At 41.1% G+C, this 24262-nt stretch overlaps 2 protein-coding genes across 4 annotated transcripts in view; one reads left to right on the top strand and one right to left on the bottom strand.

Moving 5' to 3' along the window:
• Window positions 1–250: 250 nt before the first annotated feature.
• Window positions 251–24262, bottom strand: part of LOC139537457 (T-box transcription factor TBX6L-like) — a 78507-nt gene continuing 54495 nt past the window's right edge. For both annotated transcript variants that reach the window (XM_071338765.1, XM_071338766.1), the window contains exon 10: window positions 251–468. In XM_071338765.1, coding sequence (XP_071194866.1) covers window positions 437–468 — 32 coding nt within the window. In that variant the 3' untranslated portion in view covers window positions 251–436. The remainder of the gene's footprint in view (window positions 469–24262) is intronic.
• The window catches only part of LOC139537458 (flotillin-2a-like), a 48712-nt gene continuing 31920 nt past the window's right edge, over window positions 7471–24262 (top strand). The window contains exon 1 of one of the 2 annotated variants that reach the window (XM_071338768.1): window positions 7471–7861. In XM_071338768.1, the coding sequence (XP_071194869.1) occupies window positions 7813–7861 (49 nt within the window). In that variant the 5' untranslated portion in view covers window positions 7471–7812. The remainder of the gene's footprint in view (window positions 7862–24262) is intronic. The other variant, XM_071338772.1, reaches the window with a different exon arrangement.

The raw sequence follows: 24262 nt of genomic DNA, 5'->3' as shown, positions 1-24262 counted from the left end.
GACCTAAACTCGTAGAGCTATTCAGTTCATTGAACAAATATCAACTAGATGGCATAATCTTGGACAGGTTTATAAACGAAACACCTCTGAATATGTTTTTCTAAGGAACCTCTGTCTGTAGTGGTGTTTGTGACACCACCTACTGTTGATTGTAAAAACCTGGCACACCCTTTGGACTTTGAGTCAGTTGGCTTTTTTATTTTTACTAATGCTATAATAATGCTATAGGTAGGTAGATGAATAGAGAGAGAGAGAGATTGAGAGAGATAGAGACTGACAGATGAGTATATAGTAATTCAGTATCTCATTGAATAAGCCAGGCAGAACCCACAGTGTGAGAAGAGCTCTGGGGATCCAGATGATGGACGCCATGGCGATGACCCAGCCAATCCCCTGAGCCCACGGGGGATACACGTAGTCCTCATAGCTGGCTGGTTTAAACTGGATGATTGTGAACACCAGGATCCCCTGTTGCACAAGAGGAGAGAGAGGGATGATGAAATACATTTATCAATTGCATTCAAAGTATTCCTACTCTCAAACCTGGATGTGCCCATGTCATGGAACTTCCTTCTGAAACTTCTCAGTCTATTCTTGTTCTCAGAAATGAAGGCTATTCCATGCAAGAAATTGCTAAGAAACTGAAGATCTCATACAACGCTGTGTTCTACTCCCTTCACAGAACAGCACAAACTGGCTCTAACCAGAATAGAAAGAGGAGTGGGAGGCCCCGGTGCACAACTGACTGAGCAAGAGGACAAGTACATCATAGTGTCTAGTTTGAGAAACAGACACCTCACAAGTCCTCAACTGGCAGTTTCATTAAATAGTACCCGCAAAACACCAGTCTCAACGTCAACAGTGAAGAGGCGACTCCGGGATGCTGGCCCTCTAGGCAGAGTTGCAAAGAAAAAGCCATATCTCAGACTGGCCAATAAAAAGAAAAGATTAAGATGGGCAAAAGAACAGACACTGGACAGAGGAACTCTGCCTAGAAGGCCAGCATCCTGGAGTCACCTCTTCACTGTTGACGTGAAGGAAGGCCAGTTTTATTGCTTCTTTAACTAGAACAACAGTTTTCAGCTGTGCTAACATATTTGCGTAAGGGTTTTCTAATGATCAATTAGCCTTTTAAAATTATAAACTTAGATCAGCTAACACCACATATCATTGGAACACAGGAGTGATGGTTGCTGATAATGGGCCTCTGTACACCCATGTAGATATTCCCTAAAAGAAATCTGCTGATTCCAGCTACGAGTAATTTACAACATTAACAATGTCTACACTGCATTTCTGATCAATTTGATGTTATTTTAAATGGTCAAAAACTGTGCTTTTCTTTCAAAAACAAGGAAATTTAAGTGACCCCAAACTTTTGAACGGTAGTGTTAATACACATACACTTTTTTTTTTTGAATATCCTTTCCTTTATTATTCCCCACAAAGCCTACCACCCCTATCCCCAATTGGAGTAAACTAATAAACAACAACACTTGGGCTTCTACTTCCAGCTTATACATACTATACACATTTTACAGACACAATCTATTTTACAATAGTTATATTTTGTTTGTTTTTAGTCCTGGCCTTCCTCTATTTCTGATGTCCATCCAGTTTGATTTCTATTTGCCATATATTTGTAACTGTGCTATTTCACAAAAGTTCTGAACCTATATACATTTTACTTAGAGTTAGCAATCTAGTTAGTTAATTAGTTTTGATTTTCCACTTCCTCATGTGTTGAACACCAAATGAATAATCCTATGATATTAGTTAGTGCACATAAAGATGTATAGTGCCTCCAGAAAGTATTAATACCCAATGTTCCCTCAAATGTTTTCTGGTGCAGAGCGTAAATTTCAACATTGTGAAAATTCTGTGGAACTTCAAGTGCGTATTTACTGTGAACACTGAGGCTGTACCTGCTTTCAGTTACAGTTTCAGTGGTCAAGTAGGATACGATGGCTATTTGATCCTAATGTAGGCCTACCAGAGTGGCCTACCATTAAAAACAATGGCCAATGTGTGGTGTTGAATGTAGGCCTACATTTCATGAGACTTTTGGAGAGAAAAGAATACAGGGCTTGATATTAACCTGTTTATCAACTTTTTGTGTTGTTTGATGCAAGATACCACTTTACAAAATAAAATGCATTATTCCCTTACTATTATCACAGAGAATCAGACAAATGATGCTCCCCTCTGTCTATTGTCTACTTAGCTTATTCAAAACCGTCTCAAAATACAAAAACTGCCTCTTTAAGACAAAAAAGATCTTTACCAGACTTGCTTTTCAAAGACGTCAAGAAATGTACACATTTTGTGCTCTGTAGGAAACAATCACTCTCCCATTCCTGACTACAACTGCATGTCCGAGAAAAAAACCAAGCCATGAGGTTGAAGGAATTGTACGTAGAGTTTCGAGACAGGATTGTGTCGAGGCACAGATCTGGGGAAGGGTGCACATTTTTTTTTGCCATCATTGAAGCTCCCCAAGAACACAGTGGCCTCCATCATTCTTTAATGGAAACAGTTTGGAACCACCAAGACTCTTCCTAGAGCTGGCCGCTTGGCCAAACTGAGCAATCGGGGGAGAAGGGCTTTGGTCAGGGAGGTGACCACGAACCCGATGGTCACTCTGACAGAGCTCCAGAGTTCCACTGTGGACAAGGGAGAACCTTCCAGAAGGACAACCATCTCTGCAGCACTCCACCAATCAGGCCTTTATGGTAGAGTTGCCAGACGGAAGCCACTCCTCAGCAAAAGGCATATGATAGCCAGCTTGGAATTTGCCAAAAGCCACCTAAAGAACTCCCAGACAATGAGAAACAACATTATCTGGTCTGATGAAACTAAGATTGAACTCTTTGGCCTGAATGCCAAGCGTCATGTTTGGAGGAAACCTGGCACCATCCCTACGGTGACGCATGGAGGTGGCAGCATAATCCTGTGGGGAGGTTTTTTCAGTGGCAGGGACTGGGAGACTAGTTAGGATCAAGAGAAAGTTGAACGGAGCAAAGTACAGAGAGATCCTTGATGAAAACCTGCTCCAGAGCACTCAGCACATCAGACCTGGGCGAAGGTTCACCTTCAAACAGGACAACGACGCTAAGCACACAGCCAAGACAACACAGGAGTGGCTTCGGGACAAGTCTCTGAATGTCCTTGAGTGGCCCAGCCAGAGGTCGGACTTGAACCCATTCTAACATCTCTGGAGAGACCTGAAAATAGCTGTGCAGCGACGTTCCCCATCCAACCTGACAGAGCTTGAGAGGATCTGCAGAGAAGAATGGGAGACTCCCCCATTATGGGGTATTGTGTGTAGATTGATGGGGGAAAAAACAATATAATCAATTTTAGAATAACGCTGTAACGTAACAAAATGGGTAAAAAGTCAAGCGATCTGAATACTTTCCGAATGCACTGTATATAGGGGTGTGCCTTTACAAATCACTTCCAATTATTTGAATTTACCACAGGTAGACTCCAATCAAGTTGTAGAAACATTGAGGATGATCAATGGAAACAAGATGCACCTGAGCTGAATTTTGAGTCTCATAGCAAAGGGTCTGAATATCCCTTTCCTCGCGTCCTCTCCTCCGTAACCTTTCAAAAGGAGGCCAGAGAGGACAGAGGAGAGAGGACACAGGAGTTGACGGAATTTAATTGAGAAAAGGCCATGGACTGTTCTCCATGTTCCCAACCGTAATGCGGTACCGGTTTATCAAGGCTCAGACCAACAGACTCCAAAACAGCTTCTATACCCTGGTCATAAGACTGGTAGATGGCTAACAACTACTGCTTTCTCTCGCCCACAGACTATCCACACTGACTCTATGGCCGTCCACTGACTCTATGGCCATTAGACTTTTACTCAAGTAGTATTTTACTGGGTGACTTTCAACAACCTCTCCCCCATTCAGACACACGCACCTTCACTGTCACTCTTACTCACACGTACAGTGCCTTGCAAAAAAGTATTCATCCCCCTTGGCGTTTTTCCTATTTTGTTGCATTCCAGGTGACTACCTCATGAAGCTGATTGAGAGAATGCCAAGAGTGTGCAAAGCTGTCATCAACGCAAAGGATGGCTATTTGAAGATTCTCAAATATAAAATATACTTTGATTTGTATAACACTTTTTTTGGTTACTACATGATTCTATATGTGTTATTTCATAGTTTTGATGTTCTCACTATTATTCTACAATGTAGAAAATAGTAAACATTAAGAAAAACTCTTGAATGAGTAGGTGTTCTAAAACTTTTGACCGGTAGTGTACAGTGCCATGCAAAACTATTCATCCCCCTTGGCGTTTTTTCTATTTTGTTGCATTACAACCAGCCATTTAAATTGAAAAAAATAACTTGTTCCAAAAAATGTAAAAATAAATAAATAAATAAAAGTATTCACCCCCTTTGCTATGAAGCCCCTAAATAAGATCTGGTGCAACCAATTTCCTTCAGAAGTTACATAATTAGTTAAATAAAGTCCACCTGTGTGCAATTCAAGTGTCGCATAATCTGTCACATGATCTCAGTATATATACACACACACATGTTCTGAAAGGTCCCAGAGTCTGCAACGCCATTAAGCAAGGGGCACCACCAATAAAGCAACACCGTGAAGACCAAGGAGCTCCCCAAACAGGTCAGGGACAAAGTTGTGGAGAAGTACAGATCAGGGTTGGGTTATTAAAAAATATCAGAAACTTTGAACATCCCACTGAACACCATTAAATCCATTTTTCAAAAATGGAAAGAATATGGCACCACAACAAACCTGCCAAGAGAGGACCGCCCACCAAAACTCACAGACCAGGCAAGGAGGGCATTAATCAGAGAGGCAACAAAGAGACAAAAGATATCCCTGAAGGAGATGCAAAGCTCCACAGCTGAGATTGGAGTCCATAGGATCACTTTAAGCCGTACACTCCACAGAGCTGGGCTTTACGGAAGAGTGGCCAGAAAAAGCCATTGCTTAAAGAAAAAAATAAGCAAACATGTTTTGTGTTCGCCAAAAGGCATGTGGGAGACTCCACAAAAATATGGAAGAAGGTACTCTGGTCAGATGAGACTAAAATTTAGCTTTTTGGCCATCAAGGAAAACGTTATGTCTGGCGCAAACCCAACACCTCTCATCACCCTGAGAACAGCATCCAGGTACAGGGAAACTGGTCAGAATTGAAGGAATGATGGATGTTAACGGGATCGATTTGACAACAGCCAGTGAAAGTGCAGGGCGCCAAATTCAAACAACAGAAATCTCATAATTAAAATTCCTCAAACATAAAAGTATTATACACCATTTTAAAGATAAACTTGTTGTTAATCCCACCACAGTGTCCGATTTCAAAAAGGCATTACAACGAAAGCATACCATGCGATTATGTTAGGTCAGCACCTAGTCACAGAAAAACACAGCCATTTTTCCAGCCAAAGAGAGGAGTCACAAAAAGCAGAAATAGAGATAAAATGAATCACTAACCTTTGATGATTTTCATCAGATGACACTCATAGGACTTCATGTTACACAATGCATGTATGTTTTGTTCGATAAAGTTCATATTTATATCCAAAAATATCAGTTTACATTGGCGCGTTATGTTCAGTAATGTTTTGCTTCCAAAACATCTGGTGATTTTGCAGAGAGCCACATCAATTTACAGAAATACTTATCATAAATGTTGATGAAAATACAAGTGTTATACATGGAATTATAGATCCACTTCTCCTTAATGCAACCGCTGTGTCAGATTTCAAAAAAACTTTACGGAAAAAGCACACCATGCAATAATCTGAGTACGGCGCTCAGACACAAAAACAAGCCATAGAGGTACCCGCCATGTTGTGGAGTCAACAGAAGTCAGAAATAGCATTATAAATATTCACTTACCTTTGATGATCTTCATCAGAATGCACTCCCAGGAATCCCAGTTCCACAATAAATGTTTGTTTTGTTCGATAAAGTCCATCATTTATGTCCAAATACCTCCTTTTTGTTCGCGCGTTTTGTTCGCGCGACGAAAAGTCAAAAAGTTCCGTTACAGTTCGTAGAAACATGTCAAACGATGTATAGAATCAATCTTTAGGATGTTTTTAACATAAATCTTCAATAATGTTTCAACCGGAGAATTCCTTTGTCTTTAGAAATGCAATAGAACGCAGCTAACTCTCACGGGCGCGCTAGAGACTGAGCTCATGGCAGTATGCCAGACCTCTGGTTGAAAAAACTCTCATTCTCTCCCCCTTCACAGTAGAAGCCTCAAACAAGGTTCTAAAGACCGTTGACATCTAGTGGAAGCCTTAGGAAGTGCAATCGGACCAAATGTACACTGTATCTTGGATAGGCAAAGAGTTGAAAAACTACAAACCTCAGATTTCCCACTTCCTGGTTGGATTTTTTCTCAGGTTTTTGCCTACCATATGAGTTATGTTATACTCACAGACATCATTCAAATAGTTTTAGAAACTTCAGAGTGTTTTCTATCCACATCTACTAATAATATGCATATCTTAGCTTCTGGGCCTGAGTAGCAGGCAGTTTACTCTGGGCACCTTATTCATCCAAGCTACTCAATACTGCCCCCCAGCCATATTATTAAAAGACTCCTTTCGAAACCCCCACTTCTCTTTATATAGTTCCTTTCGAAACACCCACCCCTTTTGACACCCCAATTTTTCCTGAAAGATGCGCCACAGATAGAACAATGAGACAAAACAAGCGGGAAGGTACGTCAACTAGCGCAATGTTTGTCATTTAATATTTAAAACAGATAGAACAATGAGACAGATATTTCAACGGATGTATAAATGTGATGCATCAGCTTGGCGTTTCCACTCACTACCAAATATGGTAGCGAGAGGAAGCCCAGTGGCCGACAATGGGAGAAGATTGAACAAGATGGATTTTGGTCAACATTCTGCTAATTTTTTGTTGTTGTATTTAACCTTTATTTAACTAGGCAAGTCAGTTCAGAACAAATTCTTATTTACAATGACGTCCTACCCCGGCCAAACCCGGACGACGCTGGGTCAATTGTGCACCGCCCTATGGGACTCCCAATAACAGCTGGATGTGGTACAGCCTGGATTCAAACCAGAGACTGTAGTGATGCCTCTTGCATTGAGATGCAGTGCCTTAGACCACCGTGCCACTCGGGAGCGATTTATAATCAATGAAACATTTGATCTCAATATAGTTTCCGGTTCCCAAAACTATAATCTGTTATTAACAGAGTGGACTAAGTTGTATAGACTTTACCCTTTGCTAAAGTTTAAAAAAATGCGTTGTTTAGGAGTGCAAAGGCGAATTTAGTTATTGCACACGCGCACTTCACAGAGTAGGCGTTCCGTAACGGAAATTAGCAAATGTGTTCTAGAACACGCCAATAGGATCTCGCTAGCTTGTGCTTGGTTCTGCCCACCTCCTTGCTTGTTCTGCCGACTATGACGCGTTTGATTCCGTTTGAAACGACAGGCTGTGGTCTATCTTGGTTTAATTATACAACTCTTTGGATTGTCATTCTGCAACGCACTGAGAGATGTCATATCAGTAGATGGCAGCATAGAGACCCTGAGGGATGACTGCTCTGAGAGATGACGTCGCAGCTGGACCCCTCTTGTTTTGACGTCGGCCGAGGTGAAATCCCGGGGGACCTCTTCTCTCATAATGATAGGGGCGGGGCAGGTAACGGCTTCGAAGACGAGAGAAATCGGTCTGTTACGTTAGGTTTTTATTCTCGGTTGTGTTGCAACAGATTTGTAGGCGACCTAGGCACTTGGTTTGGGATCCGTGTTTTTAAATAACATGGGTAATTGCCACACAGTTGGACCAAATGAGGCCCTTGTGGTTTCAGGTACGTAACGTTAAATTACATTCATCTTCAACTTTGGGAATTGTAATTTAACGTTAGTTAACTACTTTCACCTCTTATTTACACAGTGCCACGCACATTGCAGCGTTATTCACAATGGATAACCTCATTTTGTCATTAGCTACGAATTCAGATGCTGCTCTGGCTTTCGATCTGTGGCTATATTTTATTTTGGCTTCCAGCTAACGTTTTTTGTGTTGATTTCAATATGCCACACTTCTCCTAACCACCATATGATTGTAAACAACACAACGTTACATCGCATTTATGCTGATATGAATAAGGGATCGTGTTCAACCAAGTCATTGATGCGATTTTCTAGTTTGGGAAATAGGAACGTTGTGATTATGAATGACGGTATCCGAGTCGTGAGGGAAGGGAGTATGATAGTGGGAGGATGCATATTACCGTATGTCAGGCCCATATATTCATACCACAAATGTCAGGCCAGATTGCATAATACAGATGAAATTATATGAAATTTGGCCTGGTATGTTATAGCCTCAGTGATTGCAACTAATGGAGTATTACCCATGAAATACCTATAAATACAACTCTAAACGTAATATAACTAACATAGGATATAAAAAACAAGGACATATTAATAAGTTATTAATAGGTTGTAATAACTGTTGGACAGATATAGCTAGTCTATCATATACTGTAGCCTTCTATTTGCTGAGTGGCAGTATGGGAGAGAGGTTGCAGTGACATGTGAAACCTGAACAAGCCAATGGAATTTGTGGAAGTAGGCCTAATGTGCTCTAGGCTATCTCATCTGTATGAGTTGAGTTAGAGACATTACAGATGTAGCGTTAGGTATTTTAAGGTCTGGGAACTAGAGCTGGGTATTGCCAGGGATCTCACAATAGGATATTATCACGATACTTAGGTGCTGATACTTGTATCACGATTCTCACATTCTATATGTATTGCTATTCGATACTGTGATTTTATTGCGATTCGATGTTCTAAACATATTACTCACCATATGTCTGCTGCAGAGGGACAAGAGAGAGCCATGAGAAAACAACTTTTGATTTTGATCAGTCATGAAAATAAAAGTGCTGAAAACAAATTGGCTCCCTGTTTAAAAAGAAAATGGAGAACAAGCAATGAAGGAAAAATACTGGGGTTTTGGTGCAGATACAGGCAACTACCGCAAACATAATATTGAGAAATTATCAAAACGATAAGAAATTATAAATTCAAAAATGATATCCTGATTATGTAACCTTATTGACCCCCCCTTTCAGTCTTTGCAGACCCTGATCTGTAGCAGCATGACTGGATAACGGCAATTAAATGGAAGCCATGTTGCTACGTTTTGTTGTGTGTATGCCTAGAAAGATTACAATGCCATTTCAATTAGGCTATTTCAAGGATAGGCCTCAATTTGCTATTCAAGAGTAACTAGGCTGTGTTTGGTGTAACCCAGGAAATCGTAAGACTTATTACATACAGCTGGGAAGAACTATTGGATATAAGAGCAATGTCAACTTACCAACATTACGACCAGGAATACGACTTTCCCGAAGCGGATCCTCTGTTTGGACAACCACCCAGGACAATGGATCGGATCCCAGTAGGCGACCCAAAACAACGGCGCCGCAGAAGGGGCAAACGGAGCGGTCTTCTGGTCAGGCTCTGTAGGCGGGCACATCGCTCACGAGTATACTACTCGGCAATGTCCAGTCTCTTGACAACAAGGTAGATGAAATTCGAGCAAGGGTTGCCTTTCAGAGAGACGTCAGAGATTGTAACATTCTCTGTTTCACGGAAACATGGCTCACTCGGGATACGTGTGGGCCCGGTTTCTTCACGCATCGCGCCGACAGAAACAAACATCTCTCTGGTAAGAAGAAGGGCGGGGGTGTATGCCTTATGATTAACGAGTCGTGGTGTGATCATAACAACATACAGGAACTCAAGTCCTTTTGTTCACCTGACCTACAATTCCTTATGATCAAATGCCGACCGCATTATCTACCAAGAGAATTCTCTTAGATTATAATCAGCCGTGTATATCCCCCCCCAAGCAGACACCTCGACGGCCCTGAAAGAACTTAATTGGACTCTATGTAAACTGGAAACCACATATCCTGAGGCTGCATTTATTGTAGCTGGGGATTTTAACAAATCTGAAAACAAGGCTCCCTAAATTTTATCAGCATATCGAATGCGCGACACGGGCTGAAAGCATTCTGGATCATTGCTACTCTAACTTCCGCGACGCATACAAAGCCCTCCCTCGCCCTCCATTCGGCAAATCTGACCACGACTCCATGTTGTTGCTCCCAGCCTATAGACAGAAACTAAAACAGGAAACGCCCGTGCTCAGGTCTGTTCAACGCTGGTCCGACCAATCTGATTCCACGCTTCAAGATTGCTTAGGTCACGTGGACTGGGATATGTTCCAAATAGCCTCAGACAACAACATTGATGTATATGCTGACCAGTTTTTTAGCAAGTGCATCGGTGATGTTGTACCCACGGTGATTATTAAAACCTTCCCCAACCAGAAACCGTGGATTGATGGCAGCATTCGCTCAAAACTGAAAGTGCGAACCACAGCTTTTAATCATGTCAAGGCAACCAGAAACATGACCAAATACAAACAGTGTAGCTATTCCCTCCGCAAGGCAATCAAACAAGCTAAGCATCAGTATAGAGACAAAGTAGAGTCGCAATTCAACGGCTCAGACACGAGACGTATGTGGCAGGGTCTACAGTCAATCACGGATTACAAAAAGAAAACCAGCCCCGTCGCGGACCCCGATGTCTTGCTCCCAGACAACTTCTTTGCTCGCTTTGAGGACAATACAGTGCCACTGACACGGCCCGCTACCGGAACATGCGGGCTCTCCTTCACTGCAGCCAATGTGAGTAAAACATTTAAACATGTTAACCCTCGCAAGGCTTCCGGCCCAGGCGGCATCCCTAGCCGCATCCTCAGAGCATGCGCAGATCAGCTGGCTGGTGTGTTTAATCCCTATCCCAGTCGGCTGGTCCCACATGCTTCAAGAGGGCCACCATTGTTCCTGTTCCCAAGAAAACTAAGGTAACGGAGCTAAACGACTATCACCCCGTAGCACTCACTTCCGTCATCAAGAAGGGCTTTGAGAGACTAGTCAAGGATCATATCACTTCCACCCTACCTGACACCCTAGACCCACTCCAATAGACCCACAGACGACACAATCACACTGCCCTAAACCATCTGGACAAGAGGAATAACTATGTAAGAATGCTGTTCATCAATTACAGCTCAGCATTTAACACCATAGTACCCTCCAAACTCGTCATTAAGCTCAAGACCCTGGGTCTCGACCCCGCCCTGTGCAACTGGGTCCTGGACTTTCTGACGGGCCGCCCCCAGGTGGTGAGGGTAGGAAACAATATCTCCACCCCGCTGATCCTCAACACTGGGGCCCCACAAGGGTGCGTTCTCAGCCCTCTCCTGTACTCCCTGTTCACCCATGACTGCATGGCCATGCACGCCGATGAGGGCCCTCGGAGTGTGGTGTCAGGAAAATAACCTGATACTCAACGTCAACAAAACAAAGGAGATGATCGTGGACTTCAGGAAACAGCAGAGGGAGCACCCCCCTATCCACATCGACGGGACAGTAGTGGAGAAGGTGTAAAGTGTTAAGTTCCTCAGTGTACACATCACGGACAAACTGAAATGGTCCACCCACACAGACAGCGTGGTGAAGAAGGCGTAACAGCGCCTCTTCCATCTCAGGAGGCTGAAGAAATTTGGCTTGTCACCGAAAACACTCAAACTTTTACAGATACACAATCGAGAGCGTCCTGTCGGGCTGTATCACCACCTGGTACGGCAACTGCTCCGCCCACAACCGTAAGGCTCTCCAGAGGGTAGTGAGGTCTGCACAACGCATCACCGGGGGCAAACTACCTGCCCTCCAGGTACCTACACCTCCAGGTACCTACACCTACACCACCCGATGTCACAGGAAGGCCAAAAAGATCATCAAGAACAACAACCACTGCCTGTTCACCCCGCTATCATCCAGAAGGCGAGGTCAGTACAGGTGCATCAAAGCTGGGACCGAGAGACTGAAAAACAGCTTCTATCTCAAGGCCATCAGACTCTTAAATAGCTATCAATAGCCGGCCTCCACCCAGTACCCTGCCCAGAACGTAGTCACTGTCACTAGCCGGCTACCACCCGGTTTCTCAACCCTGCACCTTAGAGACTGCTGCCTTATGTACATAGACATGGAATCACTGGTCACTTTAATAATGTTTACATACGGATTTACTAATTTCATGTGTATATACTCTGACGTTGCTCATCCTAATATTTATATATTTCCTAATACTTTTACTTTTAGATGTGTTTATTGTTGTGAATTATTAGATACTACTGCGCTGTTGGACCAAGGAACACAAGCATTTCACTACACCCGCAGTAACATATGCTAAATATGTTGATGTGACCAATAAAATGTTATTTTATTTGAAACTCTTGTTGATTCAAGAAAATGTTAGGTTATTTACTGTGGTGGTGGTTCATGAAAGTAATGATTCTTTAATTCCCTCTCAGGCCTAAAGTACTTTAGGCAAACAGCATTTCCTTAGATTTGGAAGGGATATTGCACAATCACATCCCAGCTAGCACATTTGGTTCCTTGGAAGTTGTGGGAACGTATGTTTTTGGTTTTCCATTGGTTTTGGGAACAAGCCATAAGTTTCCTGAGAACTGAGAACTGAAGTGAAAATTTCACCTGTTCTGGGAACGTTAATCTTTAGGTTGCAGGGAGGTTATTTGAACGTTTTACTGTGGTTCCCTGAAAGTTTTCCCAGGAAGTTTTATTCATGTTTTCCTTATTGAAAACACTGAATGTTTCAATTAGACTTTTAATAACACTGCTAGCTTAGTTTTGGTTAAAGCTACAATATTTAACTTTTTGGGATACCTGACCAAATTCACATAGAAATGTGACTTATAGATCTGTCATTCTCATTGAAAGCAAGTCTAAGAATTGGTAGATTATTTTCTTTGTGCGCTATTTCTATGCTTCCCTTAAGTTTTGTTATGGCATATTTTACTTTTGGTTTTGTACACCAGCTTCAAACAGATGAAAATACAATCTTTTTGGTTATGGAAAAGATATTTCACAGCGGTTTTGATGGCACGATGATTCTTTACCAGTGGCAGTCGGTGCCGTTTTAAGATGAGGGAGGACGATTATATATTTTTATGAGCATGGCATTTCTATTACAGCATATTGGATGACTGTCATTCATATTCCATTCACCCAGCTCAATGTAACAATAGGTTTAGGCTACTACTCGAATTTTCCCTGTATCCATAATGAGATTGCTACAACCTAGCCTATGAATTAAAGTTTACAACGTAGGTGCACAGGTCGAGAGAAATTTGATTAATCAAGGTAACAGACAGTGACACATTCAATACTGCCTTGCACTCTTGCTTGCATCTAGCTGATCTAGAGTGTAATCATTAGTCCAACAATTTTAAACAAGAGTTTCTATTGGACATATTCAGATATGTTTATCCCCATTTCATTCCGTTTGCTTTGGTTTAAGAAAGTTTAACAGATTCGGCGGAATGAATACACCCCTGATCACACGAAACACAGTTTCATAGCAGCCACATACAAACAGCATGATCACTTTGATCGTTGTAGCTATAATTTATTCTCATATCTACACTCTCTCCTCCTCCACCTTTACCCTTCGCTTGTGGGCTTCAGTTCACAACATATCAGCTGTCTGTGACCAGGCAAAAAAATCTTTCCAAGCCAAACCACCATATCATAACTAGAGGTCGACCGATTAATCGGAATGGCCGATTAATCGGGGCCGATTTCAAGTTTTCATAACAATCGGAAATCGGTATTTTTGGGCACCGATTTGCCGATTATTTTTTATTTTATTTAGAAAAAAATGTACACCTTTATTTAATCTTTATTTAACTAGGCAAGTCAGTTAAGAACACATTCTTATTTTCAATGACGGCCTAGGAACACGGGCAGAACGCCAGATTTTTAACCTTGTCAGCTCGGGGGATCCAATCTTGCATTGATTACATTGCACTCCACGAGGAGCCTGCCTGTTAGCGAATGCAGTAAGCTAAGGTAAGTTGCTAGCTAGAATTAAACTTATCTTATAAAAAACTTACTTAACCATAAACATCAATGCCTTTCTTAAAATCAATACACAGGTATATATTTTTAAACCTGCATATTTAGCTAAAATAAATCCAGGTTAGCAGGCAATATTAACCAGATGAAATTGTGTCATTTCTCTTGCGTTTATTGCACGCAGAGTCAGGGTATATGCAACAGTTTGGGCCGCCTGGCTCTTTGCAAACTAATTTGCCAGAACTTTACGTAATTATGACAACATTGAAGGTTGTGCAATGTAACAGGAATATTTAGACTCATGGATGCCACCCGTTAGATAAAATACGGAACGGAATAAACGTTTTGTTTTCGAGGTGATAGTTTCCGGATTAGTCAAAGGTATATGGTTTAGAGAGAAATAGTCGACGCGTTATAATTCCTGTAATAACTTGCGGCTGAATTTGAAAGGGGTTCCTTCGTTATTTTACCGTTCATGTCTTCCATAGAGAATGTCTTGATCTACTTCAAATAAGGTCTGTGTTTCGTGCAGGCTTAAACCGCCTCAACGTTTTCACGTGTAAATCTCACTAGGATAAGGTAACGTTTGTCAACATATTTTCATAAATCCAGTCTACAATTTTTTTTTTATCTTCGCTTATATTTAGCCAATATTGATCAGAGTTACCTTGTCCTATGGATATCTACACAGTTATAAAATTGGCACGGTGATGTAAGCCTACACGAAACACAGACCTTATTTTAAGTGAATCTAAAAATATCCTATGGAATAAATGAAGGAACCGCTTTTCAGATTTTGCTAGGTGTCATGGGAATTATGACTCGCACTTTGGTTGTCAATTCTTACCATGCCCATTATTAAAATAGGATTTCCTGCATATAGAAATTAAAGTTTTTGTTTTCAACATTCATCACAGGTATCTTAAACTCTATTTTTATTCAAACAGTTGAGAGTATTTGTCTCCTAAGCAGACTCTTCAGTATCATTGTCACTTCAGAGCTGTGTGCGTGTGTGTATTTATGTATTATATTAAGTTAAAATAAAAGTGTTCATTGTTCATTCAGTATTGTTGCAATTGTCATTATTACAAAAGTGCGTGTGTGTGTATGATATATATATATATATATATATATATATATATATATATATATAAACATTTTTTTTAAATAAATCGGCCGATTAATCGGTATCAGCTTTTTTTGTCCTCCAATAATCGGTATCGGTATCGGCATTGAAAAATCATAATCGGTCGACCTCTACTCATAACCGCTACACACAGCCTACATCGTTATCACCATTATTAGCTAAGGTCATATTCAACATAGCTACTAGAACTAACACATTAGTAAACCTGTTACAATCAGGCAGTACAGTGTAGTCAGCAAGCAGTTACACCTGCGGGCCTGGTGCCAATAAATTAATAAAACCAAAAGCTTACCTTGACTTGGAAAAGTTCCAGTTTTGGATACCCACAGCCAGCTAGCTAACATAGCATCCCTCTCTGTTTGAGCCAGGTGTTTGAGTAGCCTAAACTAGCTAGCTACATTCGCAAGCTTGATTGGGTGGACAACTTGTCAGTTCATGATGCAAGAGCTCTGATAGGTTGGAGGACGTCCTCCGGAAGTTGTCATAATTACTGTGTATGTCTATGGAAGGGGGAGAGAACCATGAGCCTCCTAGGTTTTGCATTGTCCTCCCAGTGGAGGATGGAAACTAGCTGTCCTCTGGCTACACCATGGTGCTACCCTACAAAGCGCTGTGGAGGCTACTGTAAACCTTCATTGCAAAACAGTTTGTTTTAATCAATTATTTGGTGACGTGAATGTATTTAGTATAGTTTTATCTAAAAAGGATAACTTTTAATGTTTCACTACTTTTATTTTCATGAAATTCACTGAGGATGGTTCTCCCCTTCTCCTCTGAGGAGCCTCCACTGTTCTCTACACTAAACTTGCTTTTTTTGTCACAAACTGAAATTAGGTGAACTACTAGAATTTTAGCAACCAGGGATTGGCGAAGAGATTTCTGCATAGTGCATGTTTAACTGTTTTGAACTCCAAGCACAGATGCAACACATAAATTAATTTGCTTAGGCATTAATCATGCAAGCATTTTTTTTTTGTGGCACAGCATCAGTGAGATTCAAACCTATGATATTCTGTTCTCCATCCATTAGTCCATTGCACCACCAGGATGGAGCTAGCATGCAATGTTATTTTTAACTCATACAAAGCTGTTGATTTGAGTGTATTCAAAAATACCCCATTTCAAAGGAAACAAACTCTCATTAAGATCTGGTGAGGCCAACTAGTGTGCGCGGCCATCACACCTTAACACACAAGATAGAGGATAGAACATTTTGTTGACTCTGAGAACAGAATGTAAATGTAAATGTTTTTCAAAAACATTCTCAGAACACTATTTGAACTTTACTAATGTTGTCTGGTTTTTTATTAAAATGTTTCTTAATGTTCTAAGAACATGACTTAAAATACAGTGGCTTGCGAAAGTATTTACCCCCTTGACATTTTTCCTATTTTGTTGCCTTACAACCTGGAATTAAAATTGAATTTTTTGGGGGGTTGTAATCATTTTAGTTACACAACATGCCTACCACTTTGAAGATGCAAAATATTTTTCGTGAAACAAACAAGAAATAAGACAAAAAAACAGAAGACTTTAGCGTGCATAACTATTCACCCCCCCAAAGTCAATACTTTGTGGAGACACCTTTTGCAGCAGTTACAGCTGCAAGTCTCTTGGGATATGTCTATAAGCTTGGCACATCTAGCAAAAATTAAATTAAATGTAATCATGTTTGAACTTTAAGGAAACGTTCTGTTAAAGTAATGAAATAGCAATAAATTATGCATTTGCGCCATCTGAAAGGAAGCTATAGATTCTGAACAATGAAGGAAATGGCCAAATAATCCCATTGATATGAGCACTGTCCTATTAGTTTATTCACTCTTAAAAATACCTCATATCATAGCCTTTGAAGCCGACAACCAGGGTTGAAAATTCGGTTTTGTCATTGGCGGGTAAGAATGTATATTTCACCAGCCTCGTGGCGGGTGGTCACACAGAGTATTTGGGAACAGTTTTGTTTTTATCCTAAGCCCACATGTAGAAGTTGGTCGAATTGACAAGAAAGGCTACTAAGTATGACTTTGTACTTGTGTTTCTTGGCCAGTTACATCGTTTTGTTCACATGCTATGTTTTTCAATGTTAGTTTGAGTTTGCTGCAACTGTCTGCTGCTAGGAAGAGGTTGCAGTCAGAGATTTTTCTCATCACAGACAATAGAGTTCCGGAGTTACCATAATGGCCCATCCCTTAAAAGGCCAGCTGAACATTTTTGTCTCACCTAATCATTGTGCTTGATTGAGCATGGATCACTCCCAAAAATGTTTATTAATGAACTTTTAGCCATTGTTCTCCTAGATTTATTTGTGTGTTTCTACATTTATACTTAAAACATTATGTACTCCTTGTAAAAAATGTCAGCGTAGAGCCCAGATCTATCACTCAGCATTTTGTGACAGGGCAGGAACTTTGTTGATTCTTGATGTTCAGTTGTAGAACTGTTTATCTGTTTTTATTATTGGATCTAAATGATTTATTTTAACATACATTGGTTAATAGATGCAGGTTACAAAAATGAAATTACACAATATACCCCATTACTTCTTACTAGTAATACATTTATTGTTTTTTAAACAGAAAGCATGTTTATTTGTTCTTTTGTTGTGAGTTTGAGTAATTATGGAGAAAAAATAATGTTTTGGCTGATAAAAAATGTCAGTGGCTGGTAGATTTTTTTTATCTACTGTACCTGCCACAATGGCTGGCGGACCAAAAAGTACATTTCCCACCCTGCCGACAACTAGTACCAGTAAGACCCATTGATAACTGCCAAATGTTACCACAATTGTGTTTTCCAAAACTTTATTTCTGATTTGAGTGTGAGCTAACTTTCCTGTACTAGAAATGTCACCAACACCATCAAGTGTGGTTTGTTGGTGGTGTAGTGTTCTGTATGTGGAGCAACTGTTGAAGTGAAAGTGTCAGGGGAAGTTTTTAGAGACAATGCTTTAGTTTGTGGTCTACAGGAGGCTTGTCGTGACAGACAAAGTGTTTACACATAAGGCCTAAAACCAAGGCTGTGACAGTCATGGAATTTTGGATGGCGGTTATTGGCCAGCCGGTTGCAAGTGTGGTGAAACTGAGAAGACACTGTCTGTCCTTTTGAGTTTTGAAACTCATGTTAGGATATGTCAGTTATCCCGTGAGAGCTTTTGTGCCAAACCCACTAAGGCGTTTCAGATACCAAGCTTATGGTCATGTTGTGAAGGAGGGAGATTCTGAGATGTGAGAAGTGTGCAGGAGGGCATGGCACAAAGGAATTTGTACTATCGGTGGAAAAAACTGTGTGTCAATTGTGGGGGTGCCAATATTGCTGGGGATCAGAAGTGCCCGGTGCGAGAGACAGGTTGAGGTTGCCATTGTCAGAGTAGAACAGAAGGTGTCATTTGCTGAGGCAGTGAAGAGAGTAGAGGATGATGAGTCAAGGGTAGGCCTAGGCCAATACAGAGTGACACATTTGTGCTTCAGTAAGGTTGGCTTCTTAGCATTCAGTGCCATGGTTATCAACTGTACCGCAGAAAGGGTATGCAAGTCACAGAAAATAGACATTGTGGTGGCAGCTGCAGAGAAGTACTTGGGTGTACAAGGTTTTACTGCAGAAGATTTACAAGGTGTGTTGAACGAAAGAGTCCTGTCCTCCCAGGCTGTCAGTTAGGGTCAAAGTAGTGGAATGGGGTGGTTAAAAAAAATAGTAGAATAAGGTGTAGGGTTAGTTAATCGTGCAATTGTATTTAGGTAGGACTTCCCAACTTTAAATCTTCGTCATACTTCTTATTATTCTTCTTCACACAACACCTCTTATACCGTTTAAGCTAGAAACGACATTCAAACTTTATAACGTGTAAACCAGGGGTCTCCAACAGAAATCTTCTTCTACTTCTCTGCTATTCAAATCTGAAATTATAACAGAATCATCTGGTACCAATCAAACATTACAGCTGTTTAAGTAACAGCATCAACTTTTGACCACTTTCCGAACAAGTTAGACAAAAGATTGGAGAGTATGACATTTTTGTCAAATTCTCTGATATTTCAATCTGGCAACGAAACAAAAATACCCACTACGGATCTAAGGATACAGTTCTTTTAGTAACTGCATTAACACATTTCCCCAACTTTTTCCGAACAACTGCCGTTCTGACCAGTCTCCCAATAAGTCAGACTCCAGAGATTTGAGACTGGGACGGAGGTTCACCTTCCAGCAGGACAATGACCCTAAGCATACTGCTAAAGCAACACTTGAGTGGTTTAAGGGGAAACATTTAAATGTCTTGGAATGGCCTAGTCAAAGCCCAGACCTCAATCCAATTGAGAATCTGTGGTATGACTTAAAGATTGCTGTACATCAGCGGAACCCATCCAACTTGAAGGAGCTGGAGCAGTTTTGGGCAAAAATCCCAGTGGCTAGATGTGCCAAGCTTATAGAGACATATCCCAAGAGACGTACACCTGTAATTGCTGTAAAAGGTGGCTCTTCAAAGTATTGACTTTGGGGTGGTGAATAGTTATGCATGCTCAAGTTTTGTTACACACACAAAAATATGTTGCATCTTCAAAGTGATAGGCATGTTGTGTAAATCAAATTGCACAAACCCCCCCCAAAAATCTATTTTAATTCCAGGTTGTAAGGCAACAAAATAGGAAAAATGCCAACGGGGTTGAATACTTTCGCAAGCATTACAATTGCTTGCCCAGATTTTTTTTTAACTATATATTGTCATTTTTTTACTGTAACCATTTAAAATGTTCATAAATGAACATGGGTTTGAATGAGAACCATAGGAATACAGAGGTAGCAATTGAAAATGGTCCTGCTCCTTGGTCCATTAAGCTACAAGACCAACTTTAAAACATTCAGGCTATCAAATTCTTTAACACTTTTATAAACTATAACTAAATACATTTGAGAGCATTTGCATAAAATAACCAACAGTAATTCTTGAACCGTTCAAGCGAGATACAGTAAACCAAACTTTTCATCTACCTACTTTTTCAACTATAACCAGTCATCACATTACAACTGCAGACACTACCACTACTATAACGTTTTTCAAAACCATACATACAGTTGAAGTCAGAAGTTTACATACACTTAGGTTGGATCATTAAAACTAATATTTTTGGCAAGTTGGTTAGGACATCTACTTTGTGCATGACACAAGTAATTTTTCCAACAATTGTTTACAGACAGATTATTTAACTTATAATTCACTGTATCACAATTCCAGTGGGTCTGAAGTTTACATATACTAAGTTGACTATGCCTTTAAACAGCTTGGAAAATTCCTGAAAATTATGTCATGGCTTTAGAAGCTTCTGATAGGCTAATTGACATCATTTGAGTCAATTGGAGGGGTACCTGTGGATGTATTTCGAGGCCTACCTTCAAACTCAGTGCCTCTTTGCTTGACATCATGGCAAAATCAAAAGAAATCAGCCAAGACCTCAGAAAACAAATTGTAGACCTCCACAAGTCTGGTTCATCCTTGGGAGCAATTTCCAAATGCCTGAAGGTACCACGTCCATCTGTACAAACAATAGTACGCAAGTATAAACACCATGGGACCATGCAGCCGTCATACCGCTCAGGAAGGAGATGCATTCTGTCTCCTAGAGATGAACGTACTTTGGTGCGAAAAGTGCAAATCAATCCCAGAACAACAGCAAAGGACCTTGTGAAGATGCTGGAGGAAACAGGTACAAAAGTATCTATATCCACAGTAAAACGAGTCCTATATCGACATAACCTTAAAGGCCGCGCAGCAAGGAAGAAGCCACTGCTCCAAAACCACTATAAAAAAGCCAGACTACGGTTTGCAACTGCACATGGGGACAAAAATCGTACTTTTTGGAGAAATGTCCTCTGGTCTGATAGAACTGTTAGGCCATAATGACCATTGTTATGTTTGGAGGAAAAAGGGGGAGGCTTGCAAGCCCTTTTGCTAAAATAAATCATTCTCTCTACTATTATTCTGACATTTCACATTCTTTAAATAAAGTGGTGATCCTAACTGACCTAAGACAGGGACTTTTTACTAGGATTAAATGTCAGGAATTGTGAAAAAATGTGTTTAATTGTCTTTGGCTAAGGTGTATGTAAACTTCCGACTTCAACTGTACTTTAACACTGCTTTGCTTTAAATCAGTGTTCACTGACCAAGATCACTTTCTGAGTCAAAATGCAAGCTAAGATTTTTTTTAAACATGACTTGAAAAACGTAAGCCTTTGCAACATTAACCAGTTCAATACAGTTCTGTAGCAATGAGGTTTAGGCTAAAGGCCCAATACATTATCAAATCAAATCAAATTGTATTTGTCACATGCGCCGAATACAAGAAGTGTAGACCTTACCGTGAAATGCTTACTTACAAGCCCTTAACCAACAGTGCAGTTCAAGAAGAGTTAAGAAAATAATTACCAAATAAATTAAAGTCAAAAGTAACACAATCAAATAACAATAACGAGGCTATATACAGGGGGTACCGGTACCAAGTCAGTGTGCGGGGGTACAGGTTAGTTGAGGTAATTTGTACATATAGGTAGGGGTGAAATGACTATGCATAGATAATAAACAGCGAGTAGCAGCAGTGTACAAAGCCAATGGTGGGGGGGGGCAAATGTAAATAGTCTGGTGGCCATTTGATTAATTGTTCAGCAGTCTTATGGCTTGGGGGTAGAAGCTGTTAAGGAGCCTTTTGGTCCTAGACATGGCGCTCTGGTACTGCTTGCAGTGCGGTAGCAGAGAAAACAGTCCACGACTTGGGTGACTGGAGTCTCTGACAATTTTATGGGCTTTCCTCTGACACGCCTATTATATAGGTCCTGGATGGCAGGAAGCTTGGCCCCAGTGATGTACTGGGCTGTTCGCACTACCCTCTATAGCGTCTTACGGTCAGATGCCGTGCAGTTGCCATACCAGGCGGTGATGCAACCGGTCAGGATGCTCCCGATGGTGCAGCTGTAGAATTTTGGAGGATCTGTGGACCTATGCCAAATCTTTTAGGTCTCCTGAGGGGGAAAAGGTTTTGTCGTGCCCTCTTCACGACTGCCTTGGTGTATTTTGACCATGATAGTTTGTTGGTGATGTGAACACCAAGGAACTTGAAACTCTCGACCCGCTCCACTACAGCCGCGTCGATGTTAATGGGGGCCTGTTCGGCCCGCCTTCTCCTGTAGTCCACGATCAGCTCCTTTGTCTTGCTCACATTGAGGAAGAGGTTGTGTTGTCCTCGCACAACACTGCCAGTTCTCTGACCTCCTCTCTGTAGGCTGTCTCCTCGTTGTCGGTGATCAGGCCTACCACTGTTGTGTCGTCAGCAAAATTAATGATGGTGTTGGAGTCGTGTTTGGCCACGCAGTCGTGGGTGAACAAGGAGTACAGGAGGGGACTAAGTACACACCCCTGAGGGGCCCCAGTGTTGAGGATCAGTGTGGCAGACGTGTTGTTGCCTACCCTTACCACCTTGGGGCGGCCCGTCAGGAAGTCCAGGATCCAGTTGCAGAGGGAGGTGTTTAGTCCCAGGGTCTTTAGCTTAGTGATGAGCTTCGTGGGCACTATGGTGTTGAACGCTGAGCTGAAGTCAATGAACAACATTGTCACATAGGTTTTCCTTTTGTCTTGGTGGGAAAGGGCAGTGTGGCGTCTGATTGAGATTGCGTTATCTGTGGATCTGTTGGGGCGGTATGCGAATTGGGGTGGGTCTAGGGTATCAGTTGCTGTTGGAGTGGGTCTAGTCATATTCCAGTTGCTGTTGATGTGAGCCATGGCCAGCCTTTCATAGCACTTCATGGCTACCGACGTGAGTGCTGGGCGGTAATCATTTAGGCAGGTTACCTTCGCTTTATTTGGCACAGGGACTATGGTGGTCTGCTTGAAACATGTACAGTAGGTATTACAGACTCGGTCAGGGAGAGATTGAAAATGTCAGTGAAGACACTTGCCAGTTGGTTCCCGCATGCTTTGAGTACATGTCCAGGTAATCCGTCTGGCCCCACGGCTTTGTGAATGTTGACCTGTTTATCTTCTTTCAGCTAGGGGGCAGAATTTTTATGTTTGGAAAAATAACGTTCCCAAGGTAAACAGACTATTTCTCAGGTCCAGATGCTAGAATATGCATATAATTGACAGGTTAGGATAGAAAACACTCTAAAGTTTCCAAAACTGTCAAAATATTGTTTGTGAGTATAACAGAACTGATTTTGCAGGCGAAAACCTGAGGAAATCCAACCCGGAAGTGCCTTTTATTTGGAAAAATCCCTGTTCCGTTGCCTGCCCCTCCTCCATTTAAAGGGGTATCAACCAGATTCCTTTTCCAATGGCTTCCTCAGGCTGTGACCAGGCTTTAGACATAGTTTCAAGCTTTTATTTTGAAAAATTAGCAAGATTTTTCAAAACGCGTCAGGTGTCCTTTGATTAGTTCCTGCGCGCGAGAGATGTAGCTCGACATTTTCTTTCTCTGTAGTATTGAATAGGTTACCGTCCGGTTGAAATATTATCGATTATGTGTGTTAAAAACAACCTGAGGATTGATTATAAAAAACGTTTGACATGTTTCTACGAACATTACGGATACTTTTTTGAATTTTCGTCTGCCTTTCAGGACCGGAACGAGCCTGTGGTTTTCTGAACATAACGCGCAAACCAAATGCCGGTTTTTGGTTATAAAACGAATCTTTATCGAACAAAAATAACATTTATTGTGTAACTGGGAGTCTCGTGAGTGCAAACATCCGAAGATTATCAAAGGTAAGCGATTCATTTTATTGCTTTTCTGACTTTCGTGACCAAGCTAATTTGAGGCTAGCTGTTCTTACTGTTTTGTCTAGTGATTGATAAACTCACAAACGCTTGGATTGCTTTCGCTGTAAAGCATATTTTCAAAATCTGACATGATAGGTGGATTAACAACAAGCTAAGCTGTGTTTTGGTATATTTCACTTGTAATTTCATGATTATAAAAAAAAATTGTATTTTTTTTGAATTTGGCGCTCTGCAATTCAGCGGTTGTTTACGAAAATGATCCCGCTAAAGGGATCCGTGCGGCAAGAAGTTAAAGGTCTTGCTCACATCGGCTACCGAGAGCGTTATCACACAGTCAT

The sequence above is a fragment of the Salvelinus alpinus genome, chromosome 13 (genome assembly GCF_045679555.1).
Source record: "Salvelinus alpinus chromosome 13, SLU_Salpinus.1, whole genome shotgun sequence".
In the NCBI taxonomy this organism is placed as follows: domain Eukaryota; kingdom Metazoa; phylum Chordata; class Actinopteri; order Salmoniformes; family Salmonidae; genus Salvelinus; species Salvelinus alpinus.
This window is presented reverse-complemented; position numbering and strand designations above follow the sequence as displayed.